We start from the raw sequence: 17,108 nt of genomic DNA, 5'->3' as shown, positions 1-17,108 counted from the left end.
AATGCAAACACTCAAAGTCCAAACTTAGTTTAGAATCAACACAGTCTTTTTGTATAACATGCTGTCTTAGTTCTGAGACAAATGGGCTAAAGGCACCATAGAAGCATCTGAACTATTAAGACTAACAGACACATATATATGTATAAAAAATCTTTGAGTTGAGTATTTTATAATCATCTAATATTGAAAAACAAAAATCTACTTAAAAAAGACAAGACTTGTATAATATATAGTCAATATTTTCTATCAGTCAATATCCCTGTAATTAAGGCAAACAGAATACCATGTTTCAAAAACCTCAGAGGTTTTTGGAAAACTTTTTATAGTTCTTTCCAGATTCAACTTGGGGAAGGAAAATAAATCAATAAAAATATTGCAGTTTTTTGTCTATAAATAAATTCTCCCAAATAGATCATTCTCCTTGTTTAACAGAATTTAAGTTCAAGTAAATTATTCCCCAAAAGTCATCCGTATCTTCCTAGAAACACTTATACCTAATTAAGTACACTGAAATGACAGTATATTGTAGTGACTGGAATCAGTGTATCAACTCCTAAAGTGATTTAGGATAACTGTTTGTTTATTTATATTCCATATCACATTCCCCTTTATTACTTCTTTGAACATTTACACTTGGCTTAAGTTAACAATTTTCAGACTATGGTGATTTAAGACAATTTTATCATCACAGTGCACATTTTTGATAAGTATTTATGGCTTAAAGTTATTTTCCAGCAGTTTTGTTTACTTGTTTGTAATTTTTTTATTTAATTAATTTATTTTTAAATTTTTTGTTAAAGAGAGGGAAAGGAAGTGAGAAAGAGAGGGAAAGAAATATCAATCAGTTGCTTCTCACACATACCCCCAACTGAGGACCAAACCACAACCTAGGTATGTAATTGAACCAGTGACCTCTTGTGACCCAACCAACTGAGCCACACTGTCAGGAATTTTGTGTTTAATTTACATTTAACATGACTAAGTACCCACACAATGCAAAAACACTGAAACACAATAAAGACACATTTTTTGGTAAAAATAAACTTTTACTGGCTATAACTTTGTAATATACTTCAACATTTTATAAGAATAATTCCCCAGTATTACTTTTTTCCCCCGGATAGTCTTTTTCTTTATGAACTTGAAAATCAGTTTACTCAACTAAGAAAATAATCTGTTAATATTTTTATTGCTCCCAGAATTGTACTCCCTTTTAGAGAAAAAACATTGTGGGTTCCTCTACTCTTCCTGGGAGTCACATCTCTTACCAAGGACCCCTGGGCAATGGTAGATATTTTAAAACTGGTTTAAGTCCTCAATGGCTACATCTATAGATTTTACCACAAGTACATTTGACTCAAATCATGAACACACTATGTAATTACTTCCTAGATTGCTTTTTCCTTGTCTTTGTATACTCAACTTTTCCCTGAACCCCCTGCCAGGGCTACCAGTTGACTTCCTTCTCCATGAAGTATTGAGTTGGCCAAAGAATCCATTTAGATTCTTCCGTAAAATACAATAAAAGACACATTTTTTATTTTCACCAGTAACTTCACTGATTTGGATATTTTGAGTATGTAGGCTATCTCCTGCTATTGGCTTTCAGTGTGTAGAGGCCAGGGGTGCTGGTAAACATCTTCCAATGCATAAGACAGCCCCACAGCAAAGAATTATTGGGCCAAAATGTCAGTAGTACCAAGAAACTTTGCAAACCACCTTTGACATGTTCAATTGGTCAAAGCACCTTCTCCATACACTGAACAAATCTTTTTTGCATTTCAGTTGCCTTATCTTTCTAGAAGTAAGCATAATACACCAAAAAGGTTATCTTCTTCCATCTTCCAATATTAAAATGACTGCACAAAAATTCACCAATATTGATTTTTTTAAAAGCACACTGACATGACAACTGTCACAATACAATCAAAATTGTTTTGAATGATGTTAAACAATAGCTAAGGACTTCCAGCCAAGATGGAAACAATGTTCCTCCTTGCACAACCAAGTTTAAAGATAACAAAGTTTTAGTAAGAAAAACGCAACCAAAGTACAGAAAATTGAACTGTACAAAAATGCGACAACAATGAACCATTCAGCCATACTGCGTCACAACCCAGCAACTGGGTCACCCTGCCCTGGTGAACACCTAAGGCTCCACCCCCACATTTAACAGGCGCAAACAGACCAAAACATTATGGCTCAAGAAGAACAGCTCAAAGCCCCAGAGCCAATACTTCTAAGCAACCAAGAGATAGTCATCCTATCAGATGCACAGTTCAAAACACTGGTGGCCAGGATGCTCACAGAACTGGTTGATTTCAGTCACAAATTAAGGCTAAACTAATTGAAATGAAGGGAAATGCACAGGAAACCAATAGTGATGAACGGAAACTGGGACTCAAATCAAGGGAGTGGACCAGAAGGAAGAAAAAAATGACCAAACAGAAAAGAATGAAGAAACAAGAATCCAAAAAAACGAGGAGAGGCTTAGGAACCTCCAGGACATCTTTAAATGTTCCAAATTATAGGGGTACCAGAAAAGGAAGAAGAACAACAACAAGTGGAAAACTCATTCGAACAAATAATAAAGGTGAACTTCCCCAATCTGGCAAAGGAAATAGACTTCCAGGAAATCCAGGAAGCTCAGAGAGTCCCAAAGAAGCTGGACCCAAGAAGGAACCATAATTGCATTAGCCAAGATTAAAATGAAGGAGAGAATCTTAGAAGCAGCAAGAGATAAGGGGACAGTCACCTACAAAGGAGTTCCCATCAGACTGTCAGCTGATTTCTCAAAGGAGACCTTACAGGCAAGAAGGGGCTGGAAAGAAGTATTCCAAGTCATGAAATCCAAAGACCTACATCCAAGATTGATCTATCCAGCAAAGCTTTCATTTAGAATGGAAGGACAGATAAAGTACTTCTCAGATAAGACCGAATTCAAGGAGTTCATCATCACCAAGCCCTTATTATATGAAATGTTAAAGGTACTTATCTAAGAAAAAGAAGATAAAAAAGATGAACAGTGAAAGGACAGCAAACTCACAGTTATTAATCACACCGAAAACAAAAGCAAACTAAGAGGACAACTAGATCAGGAATGGAACCATAGAAATGGAGATCACATGGAGGGTTAGCAACAGGGGAGTGGGAGGAGGAGAAGGGGGAAGAAATTACAGAGAATAAGTAGCATAGATGGTAGGTAGAAAACAGACAGTGGGGAAGGCAAGAACAGTATGAAAAATATGGAATCTAAACTTGTGACACTTGGACATAAACTAAAAGGGGTAATGGTGGGGAAGGGGTATGCAGGGTGGTGGGGAATCAAGGGGGAAGAAATGGGACAACTGTAATGGCATAATCAATCAAATATATATTTTTTAAAAAAAGATTTCAGAATGCCGATGAAATTCAGGAAAATCCAATGGAGCAGCTGATGGTGATTGGGAGAACTGTGTGAGGTCCCAAGGTACCTATATTGAAGGGGACTGAGGCATCATTGTCCTGTGTAAAATGTTTCTTGTATCTTATTCAATAAATGTCTCAATTTTTCATGGCAATAAAAAAGAATAGCTAAGCACTACTAGAGCCACCACATGGAAAAAAACATTAACTAACTTTTTGACCAACCCAGTACATATGACCTGCCATAACCTTACGTGTTTTATCTTTTTAATTATTTTTTAAAATTATTAAAAATGGTTGGTTAAAATAAAATTTACATACTGTTAGTGTAGGTAGCTAGCTAGGCATGAGTTGAGTGAAGGGACAGATAAGGAAAAGAAAATATTAACCCTAAACATAAATGAGGGGACCAGTGGGGTATGGAAATATCGACCTTATGCGTAACAATCAGCTCATAACCAGACAGCTGCCCAGATTTGGCACAGGTGTAACACAGCCCATCACTGGCAGAGATGCAGACATGAACAGGAAGTAATGAGGGGAAGCCAGCAGGCCAGCAGGGGAATTTCAAGGGAGCATAAAAACCCTAAGTGGTCTGAGCTTCCCATTTGGAAATCTTCTAAGTATACTTTCCTTTTGTCAATAAACTTCTGCCTGCTTTTGTATCTGTGTCTCGTCTGAAATCTTTAAGAGGTCAAGAACCTATGTCTCCAGAATACCACCACCACTCGGGTGACAATACCACACAACTCATCTATTTAAAGTATACAACTCAATAGTTTCTAGTATATTCACATATTTGTGCAACAATTACTACCACTGTCAACTTTAGAATATTTTCATTACCTCCAAAAAGAAACCCCAGGCTGTTTAGGTATATCAACCTACACTACCCCCACCCCTCTAAGCCCTAAGCAGTCATCCATAGATTTGACTGTTCTAGTTATTTTATATAAAAGGAATTATGTAGTATGTCATTTTTGTGACTTCTTTCACTTAACATAATGCTTTCAAGGTCATTTATATTGTAGCATATATCAACACTTCAATGTTTTTTATGGGTTAAAAATATTAAGTTGTATGTACATATAAATTGTGGTCCTTGTTTTGTGGCTATTCAGATTTCTTATCTCTGTAAAAAATTCGTATTTCCATTAATACTTGTTTTTCTTATGGTAAGAAATGTTATGTACTGTCGACTATATGCACATTATGTATGTATATTTAGAAGTTGCTCATCTTGAATGAACAATGATTCATTTTCTTCCCCCTAGTCCCTGAAAAGTACCATCCTACTTTCTACTTCTAAGAGTTGACTGCTTTAGATACTTGATGTCAAGTAGTATTATGCATGGCATTTGTCCTTCTCATTTTTGTGCTATTGTGTATAATGCTGCTATAACATTCCTATACATATTTTTATGTGAACATATATTTTTATTTCTCTTGAGTATATATGTAGAAATGCAACTGTTAAGTCATACATAAACTACATTTAACAGGACTGTAAACTGTATATTTGAAGGACTACTAGAGTATTTTCCAAAGTATCTGCACTATTTTATATTTTCAACATTTTTGTGATGGTTCCATTTCTCCACATCCATCACTTTTACTTTTATTATTTGACTACTTGATTATAGCCTTATTAGTGGTGTGAAGTGTTATTCATTGTGGTTTTGCTTTTTTATTTCCTTGATAACTAATGTCAGATAATAAGATGAGGCTTCCAGAAATTGCCACAAAGTCAGTAATGTGATTTGAAATCATAATACCATAGATTCACAGAATCCCGGGTCATGAGAACCCGGTTAGACCCGGTTAGAGTCATGAGAACAGACAAACCTTTAGTCCAATCTCCCTTAATTTTGTGTAACTTTAAAATTTTCTCATCAAATGCATTCTTTCTAATTAAATGTATCAAATAAATGGATGTGACAAAGTCAGGTAGAAAAGAACTTACAAAAAATGAAGCCATCTTTACCTCCCCTACCTTCTTCATCCTACACTTAACAACCAAATCCGTCATCATCTGTGTTTACCTTTTTAAAATTTTAGTTTTTCTGACTAAATATATGTATTATGTAAAATTGTATAACTTATAGTTACATAAAATTATCTCTAACACATAAATATTATCTATAGGCTCCCATTTACTTCTTCCTCATTTTTAGCAATCGCTGGCTGTTTCTCAATGTTTTAACTTTATATTCTTCTGCTTGATAAATATCTTAGCTCAATAAAGAAACTGGTGGCAGAAACTACTGGTCTCTTAAAAAAAAAGACAAAAACCCCAAACCAAAAACCCTAACAAGCCCCCCAGCAAAAAACCCAGATCCTCTTTTCTCTGTAACCTGGTAGGTAAGGCATGCACATGGAAGCAGGTACAACTAATCAGTGCACCATCCTGAAGTTTTGATTCCGTAGTGATTTAGGGAATCAGAAAGTTGAGGGTACATTCTCATAGTCAGAATCAACCTTTGTGAGCTTTATTAGTATCGGTGCAGTGGTGGAATTCAATGCTCAGTAGTGGTATTACAAGACTGAACTCATTGTGAGAGACCATTTCAGATGTGGTTCTGTGGCCTGGATGCTTAAAATTTTATGTCATTATCATCTTAATACTGTATTTCTTAAGCTTAGTAACTTGCCTAAAGCAACTTTACAAATGAACTTAATATACATAAATTAACATCTGATTTCCTGCTATGTTGATATTTAATTACCCTGTTTTCAGTCTCTATTTTCTCTTCTACCTTTCATCACACTTGCACATTCCAAGCCCTGAATCTTTGGATTTCTTCTCCCCCCCCGCCGTTACCATGCTTTGGGCATATGTAGGTGGTAGATTTTATTCCACCTGACATTATTCTACCATTCACCTCAAGTTCAAAACAGTAAACTATCATTTCTTGATGGCTCTACTCTCATTATTAATTATAAATTTATTGTCCTTTAAAAAATTCCATTTAAAAATTTTAAAGAAAGAAAAGAGAAAACTGTAAACTCATGTGGCCATCTTGAAAACAGTAGCTTAAATGGTGGCCTTTACATTTTACAGCTGCTAAATCCCAAGGTTAGCCACTTTTTACTACATAAACTACTTTTGACTCTTTTGTATCTCTAGCTGCTGTTTTCTATTTCCTCAATAGAAAATTTACACTAGGAGGTCACTTACAAGTTAACCACAGTGTACAATTTGAGTATTTATCTGATTAGTCAGGAGTTCTGTGGCTGTCACTAGCTTTGTCTAGTAAGTTCCAGCAGGCAGAGAACAACACTGGTTATCTGAAATATCTATACATCTGAGAACTTCACCACACAGGCTGTTACACTAGCACTCTTTTCCCAGCAGCAACCATAAGATTTTTGAACTTTGAAATTTTTTTTAATTTTTCAGAACAAAGAATGTGTGGTACACTTTTAAAGATTTTCCCATATGAAATTCTAATCATGAACCCAAATAAATATACCCTTTTTCTCTATCAGCATGGCCTCAAGGTTAAATAAGTTAAGTTAATAAACGCTGGGCAAACACTGTCTGATTAGGAATTTAACAAGTATTATATGCTTTAATATTGCCTGTTTAACTCAAATTACATTTTTACTGCGAATGTAACACTCAGTGTTAATTTAGCAAAGCTCATAAAAACCTCAATGGAAATGATGAGACTAGACATTTCACCACTGAACTTCACCAAATGAATCAAGTCCTAGCAGTTCTTTCTTGGCTTGGGGACACGTTGGCCTGATTAAATCAACTGTCCTTTCCACCTAGGATTTTCTCCCTTGTTAGCCCTAGCACTGGCAAGGTCCTATACCCACATGAATAGGTTACCTACTATCTCTGGTTTGTTTTCTTACTGATAGGATAAGCTTTTAATGTCTTACCTGAGGAATTCTGAGAAGATAGTGGCAGGTGATACCCAAATCCCCACAGAAAACCAGAGTAACAAAATAGCAAAACCAAAACCCCATGGATATTCACAACCAAATCACTTGAAGAGGCATTCTTGGGAAATCTGAAATACAAATGGGTAAGGACAAAACAGGCTACTGTATAACCACAATACCTACACAGTATCAGCATCTATCCAACAAGAAGCAAAGGCAAGTAACAGGGCATGTGATTATAGAATAACCTCAGAATAGCCAACAGATATTCACTGGAAATAGTGGTGGGCCAACTGAGTATAATAGCTAAACCTGGAAGGAAATTTGTCAAGTGCAGTAAGTGGGTGAATCCAAGAGGCCTAGATAAGGCTTAAAGTGTTGAAGCTAACTTCTATGAACTTCTGAAATTCATCTCCCAAGGCTCTCTTCCAGGACTCCATGTTGAAGAGAAACATCTGGGAATATAAGCAAAATTGTCAGGATAGAGACAAGGCAAAGAAAAAACTGAGGGAGGGAAACACAGGAAACCTCAGGAAGCAAGCTGCTACATTTCTGAATGTTACACAAAATAACAGAAAAGAAAGCTCAGTGAAGGCAGAAGCATAGCTACCTAAAAGTTCAGGAAAACTAATCTTGCACAGAAGCAAGTAACAACAGAGTATTTAATCCATTTTGAATCTTTCCTTGTGTGTGGTGGAAGAAGGTAGTCTAGTTTCATTATTCTGCATGTAAAAATCAGGGGTGAAAAAGAAGGGCAAAGCAAAAACACTTAACTATTCTTCAGTAAACACACTGGTGGTGATAGTACTGTTATTCTGAGACAGCTAAGATTTTTGGCGTGAAAGAAAGGTCATGGAGATGTAATACAAGAGGCTAACTAAAAATGCTGACTTGAATCAGAATGAATTCCTGAGGTTACTTTAATTATTTACTTAAAATATATAAGCCCAATTAATGAATATCTCATTATTTAGTGTATAAACAAATAATAAATATTTAATATATCGATGCGCATAGTGAACATATACTTGATGAACTATGTATTTCTTCACTAGTCATTAAGGATGTCCAGAAAGAAGACCAATATAGTAACAAATAACCCTAGTGTCCAAGTTGGAATCTTGAAATACTATTTGCTACTAAAAGAAAGCAAGTGTCTTAAAGAAATGACCATTCCAGCTGTGGAGCAGAAAATGTACAAGGTGAGCCTGGAACATCCTGCTATAATGAAGCTACTCAAGATTATTGGGGTACAGAGTTACCATGTGGTCCAGCAATTCCTCTCCAAGAGAAATGAAAACATATGTCCACACATACGTAAATGTTCATAATAGCAATATTGATAACCAAAAAGTAGAAACAATCCAAATGTTCATCAACTGATTAATGTATATAAAAATATGGTATAATGGTAGTTCATCAAGAAAAATAAATTAAGTACTGATACCTGCTATAAGACAGTGCACATTTTCAAGGTTTGCCTAAGTAAAAGAGGCCAGTCACAAAGGACAATATATTGTATTATTCCACTTATAAGAAATGTCCAGAATAAGTTGGAGGAAAGATTGGGAGAGAGGGACAAAAGGCGTGGGGTTTCTTCTTTGGGTAATGAAAATTTCTAAAACTGATGCACAGCTCTGTGAGTATACTAAAACAAACATTCAACTGTTTTAATAGGTAACTGTACATTTTTAATGAAATATATGGTATGTGAATTATTCCTCACAAAGGTAGTAAATGTGGGGCAAGAAAACAAGTATTTATTCTTCCTTTTCAAAATACACTGTACCACTGGGTGTCCAAATAGTATATGAACAACAGCACTCCATTATTAAAAAAACTCTAACTTATAAATGATTAAGAAATGACATAATTAGAGTATTACAATAAATAAAAGAATCAAGGCATTGAATATCAACAGCTGGTAACACCACAAAACGAGAGACAACCAGGTATTAGGTAGCTCATGATGAAAGAACATAACACCACCTGTAGTTTTGCCAAAGGGATCTAATAGGAATGGGATCAAGTTTCAGGATCCAACTGGCAATTTGCAGGGATATAAGAACAAAGGAACATGATAAGCTGCATTGTGAGTATACAAAGAATAAATTCCAGATAGCTGGAAACGCTTCAGGTCTAATGCCGTAGGTCTTTCAACAGATAAAATTTAGGGATAGAAAGAAAAAACCTGTATATTGAAAGCACTTAAAAGGCCTATCAAATTTTTAATAACAGGCAAAACTAAACTTTGGTATTTAGGAACTCAGAATTGGGTAGTAAAACTATAAATGAACTGAAAAAAGTGACTACTGTAACAAAAGGATACTGGTTACTCTGTGGAGGGAGGGGGTTGACAACAAAATGGGGCACATAGAAGCACTTCTGGGGTAGTTAGTTTCTTGAATTTAGTGGGATTTACAAGGTTGTTTGCCTTATACTTCACTAACCTATACATCTGGTGGTTTTATATGCTTGTGTTACATTTTATAACAATAACAGCAGTAATAATAAGCACTTCACCTCACATATGCATGGTTTTGCCTCAGCACTAAATAAAGGACACCAAATAAATGGAATAGGGTGTGAATAGGACTCAAAGGATAAGATTAGAGATAAATAGGTAGAAGTCAAAGAGTGGAGTTAGAATCTGGGAAATGCTTTAAGAAGAGTTGTAATTTTGGCTGAATCATAAAATCTGACAAACCACCATCACATGAAAAACAGAAAGCACCATATAGGGAAAAAAGGGGCAACAGGCAGGATGTACAATCCATAAATGCTAAGACAGGAAGTGATATGGCAGAAAGAGGAATGAATTAGGGGCCTAATTTTCAAAGAACTTTGTTCCAATGAGTAAGCAAACCAAAACCTAAGAGTATTTTCATTTATTTGTCCACTCATTCCCTCAGAAATCACTGGCATCAACTGTTAGTGCACCCTATTTCTTACACATATTAGGGTAGGACAAAAGTGAGAGAACTAGGGATTAGGCAACAGATCTGAGTTCAAATGCCAATCATACAATGGCTGCTTAGATTTGGACAAGTCACTTAGTAAACACATCTGTTTTCTCAGGAGGATAATACTTTAGTTGAGGTAAGTAAAGTGCCTGTTTACATAATGGGACCTTAAATTTTCATTGGTGCAATTTAATTTAATTAAAGAATTTAGTAGTCTAATAATCTCAAATTTATAATCTAGGGATCTATTTTTGGTTAGTATCTACTGATTTGAACAGCAAAGATACAAAATTCTTTCATTATTGCAGAAAGTTCTACTGGATAGCACTGCGTATTTCCCAATAGTATTAATGAATTTCTGAATTTAAGATTATCCTTAGACTGTTTTATTAATTAAAAGGCAGAAGTAGGAGGGGGTTTAATGAAAACCACCACTCAGATTTCACAACATTAACAATGGATAATCAGACATACAGGGGAACAAAGCAAAATTTAGACCAACGGTCTTCAAATTGAGAGGCCATTACAGTATCACCTGGGAAGCTTGCTAAGGTCAAGAATCCCAGATACCACAAATATTCTGATAACACAGGTCTACAGCACAGTCCAGTAAAGTATATTTTTAATGACTACCCTGATAATTCTGATGCAGGTAGATGATAAACCACGAGTGGCACAACACAAAAGTTTTACACATACTGCTTTCATTGAGAAATTTCAGAGATATGAAGAGCTTTTCAGAAAAAGATACTTGAGGTATACATAGTGACAACTGCATGAGCTATGTAGCACAGATCTGCCTGTGATTTTTGCTTTCGTCACTGTTGGTGTGTGAATTTAGACAAAGTATTTTGTTTATGATTACCTGCCTTATCTGAATTAAAGAGTATATCAACTTCAAATAAATGTTTAGGAACCACATGCCAAAGTAAACCCAATAAAGACAAACAAACAAACAAAAACCCCCAAGAACTGTGCCCATATCAGTAAATAAACATAGGGTGAGACTTATATCCAAGTAAGCATGAAGATAATGAAAAGCAAAAGTAAAGCCTAGTAGATTTAACAAACTTAACAAAATTATAACATAAACAAAACCAGAAGGCAAATTAGAAAAACATATTTATTAATATGGTGTCAAACTCATAACAAACTCAAAACAAGAAGCTAAAAAACAGTATTTCACAGAAAGGCAGCATTTATTAACAAAGTAAATTTAAACTTTAAGTTTCAAAATGCTTCCCTAAAACCCTCAATTAAAAAAACTACAAATATTATCTTTGTTCTTAAGGTCCTTGTGGAATTACATATGAAAAGGCAATTTCTTATGGAATAGATGAAATTCACCAAGCACTCAAAATCAATCTAGTGAAAAATAACCTAGTTTTAGTCTCCCTCCCCCACTTAACTCTTTGGGTTAATGCAGGGTTTTCTCAGCCTCACCACTATTGACATTTTGGACCAGGTATAACTTTTTGTTATGGGGTTCTGTCCTGTGCAATGCGGGGTATTTAGCAGCATCTGGCTTCTATCTATGAGATGCCACTGGCACCCCTTCCCCCATTGTGAAAACCAATAATGTCTGTGGACACTGTCAACTGGGCTAAATTGCCCCCAGTTTAGATCCACTGGGTCAATCTAAATATACTATTCCTTTTGGTGCCATCTTAAAAATTACTCTCCTAGAAATAGCCATACTATCCCAACTAGGATGAGTCCAATTCTGCATGCTGCTGTGTGCTAGATCTAAGAACTGTGTGGGGAAGATTTCTGAGCTGAAAAACATACATACATACATACATGCCTGAACAAGCAAAATGTATTTCTGCAAGGGCACACAAATACCCCAACAACATGCTGTAGGGCAGAAGGCTTAGACACCTGGATTGGAGGGAAGTTAATCATATTCCTTTTTGTATGGTTTTCATTTACTACATGCCTATATTTGTTTTCAATTAAAAAAAAAACATTGTAAATGTGTCTGTGGAGAAGATGTATGTGGAGGAAAATATAAGGACTCATATAAAAGAGCTATGGGTAACAAGATTTGATCCATTCTATTGCTAAACAGTTGCTGAATATCTGCTCTGAGAGGTACTAGAAACACAAATAAGCAAAGCCAAAGAGAAAGAAAACAAAAAACCCTGCTCTTCACAGAACTTACCTTCTAGTTTGTCATTTGAACGTGTGCATGTGTGTGTGTTGGGGAGGATAGTGTTTTTACATTTAACTTTATCTACATTGCTACATTTGAGAAAAGTTAGAGGTTTCACAATAAAAACTTAAAGCAAGACCCTTTGGCTAACCAATTCCCCCCAAATGTCTTCTTTCACAAAAAGCAATCATGTATGACAATTTTATGACTAATATGATTATAAATGAGCACAGTGTAAAGTGGGTAAAATTTACTTTTAAAAAGGGGTTTGATCCCAGTCAGGGCACATACAAGCATCGACCAGTGAATGCATAAATAAATGGGAACAACAAATCCAAGTTTAATCTCTCTTCCCACCCTCCCTCCCTCAAAAATCAATTTAAAAAATTTTAAGAATGTTATATTATCAAAGAAGAGATACTAAGCACCTTTCTAGATAGACAAAAAAACCCCTCCAATTTTCAAGTGATATCTACCAGTCAAGAGCTGAATCAATTGAGAAAAGATTAATACTGTCAGCAAAATGTGGTAATCCAAAGTTAGCACAAGCAAATATAAGTTTGCTTATGTATATTAGCTGACCAATCAAACTTAGCTGTATTAAATCAAACTCAGATATGAGAAATTGATGCATTCATTCTTAAAAGTCATTATAGTCATTCCTTAAAGTCATCCCTAGTCTTGAATATTGTCCTTAACCAACCATGTACTCTTCGAACCTTGAACAGAATCATGACACACTTAAATTTAGCATCTCATGTACAGTTGACTGCTGCAGCTTAAAGAGGCAAAGAAACTAAGGGAAGTGTTATGACAAGAGACCATGACCAACAAAATTCAGTAAAGAGTGTGCTCTTTACAACCCAATCTTAACAGAACTCAATAGGCTTGGAATATACAAATGAACCATAAAGTTATCTAACCAAATTAAAGAGAAACTGGGTCAATATCTAATCTATGATTGACCTTGGGGAGGATGCTCTCCCACAATATATACCTTGGAGGCACTGTTAGCTCCAAGGCTTTTATATATTTTACTAGATTTGTATTGAGCTTGATCCAGTAAGAGCCAATTTTTAATTACTAATCCCAACTACATAAACCTCATTGCATTCAGTGAGAAAAGGGCAGAGTTATCTTTCTAGGTTACATACAAAAGTCATTTACTGCTGATTATGATACTACTCTCCAAAAGAAAAGACAATGAAATTCAATGACAAAAGTTTCTGGGTCACAAAACATGTTGAAACTTGGTTTTATTCTTCAATACAACAGCACTTAGGTTTTACAGAATTTTTTACTTTTAAAGTTTGTCGATGTGGGAAAAATGAAACGACATTAATAATAAAGAATATTTTAGTAATTAATGCATAATTAAAACTAGGTGTATTGTCAACCAGCATCTTAAAATTTAAGTGTGTTAGGGTTTAATTTACTCAGTGATGTTAGTTTACTTTGTGAGGACTCATGCTTTTTGTCAGTTTACTGTATTATTCCATTCCATTATAATCCTATAAAAATTTTTCCCCAATGATGTGGGGGAGTATGAATTTAAAAATGACTCATGTTTAAGACTACCCCATTCACCCTAAAAGAATAGGGAAAAAGGATAAAAGAGTGAGGCTGTACAACTGATGTAAGTGCACCAACAGAAATATTAAAACCACTTTTGATTTAATAGCAAAAGTAAAAACAATTTGATATCAATGGTGCAATGTTACTTTTTAAAATAGAAATTAACATCAGATTTCAATTATCCTAATAATAAGTCAATGTCAAATGTTTAAGTTTACTTACACACATATAAGACAGCACTAAGGTAATAAAAATTAAAACTCTAGCTTTTAATTAAACAATGGCATTTAAATAAAATAGTGAAAGTTAGAATTCGAGTGACCTGGAGTTCACCAATAAAAGTTGAAGCTGGTGAATTTTAGCTATAAGCAAAATAGTTTTAAAGCACAAAAACCAGGCCATAGAGACAAATTATGGAAGAGGGAGGATTCAAAATAAGTGTAGTCTTATGGAGAGCTCATTTCTTGGAAGAAAAAAAGTAAGCCCGATTCAGCAAATGGGACATCTGTAACCACAGAAAGAATTTCTAGAGCTATTCTGACTTGATTTCTATCAGCATTTTCCAGGGCTAAAGGAATGCCACATTTATATTATGATTCATTAGTTCACTACTGCCACTGGAGACAATTTAAATAAAAACTTAATTCTCTCATCCCGGCTGGTGTGGCTCAGTGGATTAAGTGCTGGCCTGTGAACCAAAGGGTCAGTGGTTTGATTCCCAGTCAGAGCACATGCCTGGGTTGCAGGCCAGGTCCCCAGTAGGGTGCATGAGAGAGGCAACTGTACATTGCAGTTTCACTGGCTCTTTCTCTCCCTCCCCTCCCCTCTCTAAAAATAAACAAATTAAAATATTTTTAAAAATTTAATTCTCTCAATCTAAATGTTATTACCAATAAAGCTTCCTCTCTCTTCCATAACACCATTATTGACCTAAGTTCTTTGCACAATAAATACTAGGAAAATGGAAGCAGATCAAGAATCATGCAGATTTAAAAGAGTAGAAGCAACAAAGAATGCAAGACCAAAACACATACAAAAAAAAATATATACTGTTCAAGATAAATCTATATGCCGATCTAATACACCAAGTGAGACTTATGATCAGAATATATTAAAACAGGAATCAATCTAAATTACGATGCTTTTCGTTTTAATTTTTAAAATTAAGGATTTTTCAAAGACTGTTTTCTTAGCTTGTAAGGTCCTAATGACAATCCACAAATAGCATAAAGTCTTCCCTGGTCCACTTCTCTACCCACACCTTTTGGAATAGCATTCTAAAAATAGCTGTGATAAAAAGACCAAAAAATACAGTGAGAATTAAGGTAGGGTTAAATATTTCTAAACAATACACAATTTTCTTTGTTAACAGATGCAACATAGTATACGCATCTTATTCTGAAACGAACAGACCAAATTCACAACTTTCATAACATAAAAACTAAACACCATTACTAAATCTGTCATACAGATTATGTTCAAACTCAGCATCTCAACATTGGAGGAGAAGTTTTACTTCAAAATTATACCCCACCCCACAACACAATGTTGGAAGCAAGACTTGATGTTTGAATCATCAAAAATTTAAGGAAACAACTAATGCTAATGTGTGATAAACAAGAGTGTTTAACATCTTAAATTATTGTTAGCAAGTGAAATATTTCTGGTGAACATTTAATTCTTTCAAAAGGTCATTTCAAATTGTTACAATTGAATTAATTCCTAGTCACAGTATTTGAAAACAGTATGAGTCCGAGACAATTAAGATGTACAAAAGAATGACTAGGCTTGCCCAAATTACACTTAACATTACGATTGAAAATCATTGAATAAATGTAAAATTTAAACTTATATCGATTTAATAACCCTTCAACTAAAGAAATGGTTCTTATTTATCTTTTAGTTCAAAGGCCCTGGCAGAGCCTAACACAGTGCCTGGCAGCTTATAATCACAATTTTTTTTAAATCCCCAAAACTCCGCCAATTGAAGCAAAACATTCATCATGAGATTTACCTTCATTAATAGAACACTACATCCAAAAATAAAACCAACTTTTTTTTCTGCGTTAATTTGGTTGTAGTAAAAACTGACAGTAAAATAGTACTTACGTTTCTATTGAATTTGGTGAAAGAATGGTACATATAAAACCTGTGCATATAAACAATCGCAGTGTTTATTGTAAGCTGAGAGCTGAAACGTTACATTTAGGAAATATGTGAGAAAATAACAAGATCTCATTTTCAAAACTGATAGAAAATTCCCGTCCACACAAAAACAAACCAAAACTCGTTAAAATAATAAAGCCCGGCAGGGTGGTGAAGGCTCGACGCCAAACGAATAGTAATAACAACTCTGAGCACTTCTTTCTAATATTACTACTAAATGAGCTCAGGTAGGACTTATCAATAAACCGAAAATCAAACAGTTGAAACGCGCGCTCACATCTGTACAAAACCACGCCAAGAACAGAAAGACCTCCCGTGGGTTCCCAAGGTACGAGAGAACCGCCATCAAACATGCGAGGAGCGCGGGGAAAGGTTGGGAACACATAAGACGCCTTTCAGCTTCACTAACCTTCCTACCTCCCATACCCTCACGGAAGAGAAAACCAGGCTGCCGTCTCTCAACTGCGATAATCCTGACTCACGTCTCTGCGGTACGCCCATACCCCGCCGCCACCACCACGCGCGGACCCAAACAGGTTACACAACGCAGCCTCCCAAACCACATTCTCGGACTCCTCTCTTTCACCCCTCCTCCGCTGGCCTCTCGCGGCCTTCGGAGCCGGAGCCCGAGCCCGACCGAAGGCAGCGGCGCCATGTTCGCGGGACGCCAAGCCCGGAGACAGGACGACTACTGAGGGAGACAGGGCGTGAGCAGCTAAGGGCCAAGAACAGGAAAGGATACACGTTGAGACGTTGTCCCATCTCCTGGATAAGGTTAGCCGCCTGCTGGCGGTACGAGAGCTCTTTATCCGCCTCCACTCCGCAGCGGCGGCTCGGCGTATTTTCCAGCTGTTCCCGAGTAAAGAACCAGCGAGAAGAAGCTCCACGGCACGACGCCATGACACTTCCTCCTCCGCCCGCTCCCTAACCCACACCCCCACCCCTGCCGG

At 35.9% G+C, this 17,108-nt stretch overlaps 1 protein-coding gene across 4 annotated transcripts in view; it reads right to left on the bottom strand.

Moving 5' to 3' along the window:
• The window catches only part of CCNT2 (cyclin T2), a 51,921-nt gene extending 34,813 nt beyond the window's left edge, over positions 1-17,108 (bottom strand). For 2 of the 4 annotated variants that reach the window (XM_037167205.2, XM_037167207.2), the window contains exons 1-2: positions 16,901-17,108; positions 16,102-16,183 (exon numbers count right to left, since the gene is read on the bottom strand). In XM_037167205.2, coding sequence (XP_037023100.2) covers positions 16,102-16,183; positions 16,901-17,058 — 240 coding nt within the window. In that variant the 5' untranslated portion in view covers positions 17,059-17,108. Of the gene's footprint in view, positions 1-7,296; positions 12,752-16,101; positions 16,184-16,900 lie in introns of those variants that run through there. The other 2 variants (XR_005085564.2, XM_037167206.2) reach the window with 2 other exon arrangements.

Source organism: Artibeus jamaicensis, unplaced genomic scaffold, assembly GCF_021234435.1.
Source record: "Artibeus jamaicensis isolate MK-2021 breed Jamaican fruit bat unplaced genomic scaffold, CSHL_Jam_final contig_1284, whole genome shotgun sequence".
Lineage (NCBI taxonomy): Eukaryota > Metazoa > Chordata > Mammalia > Chiroptera > Phyllostomidae > Artibeus > Artibeus jamaicensis.
This window is presented reverse-complemented; position numbering and strand designations above follow the sequence as displayed.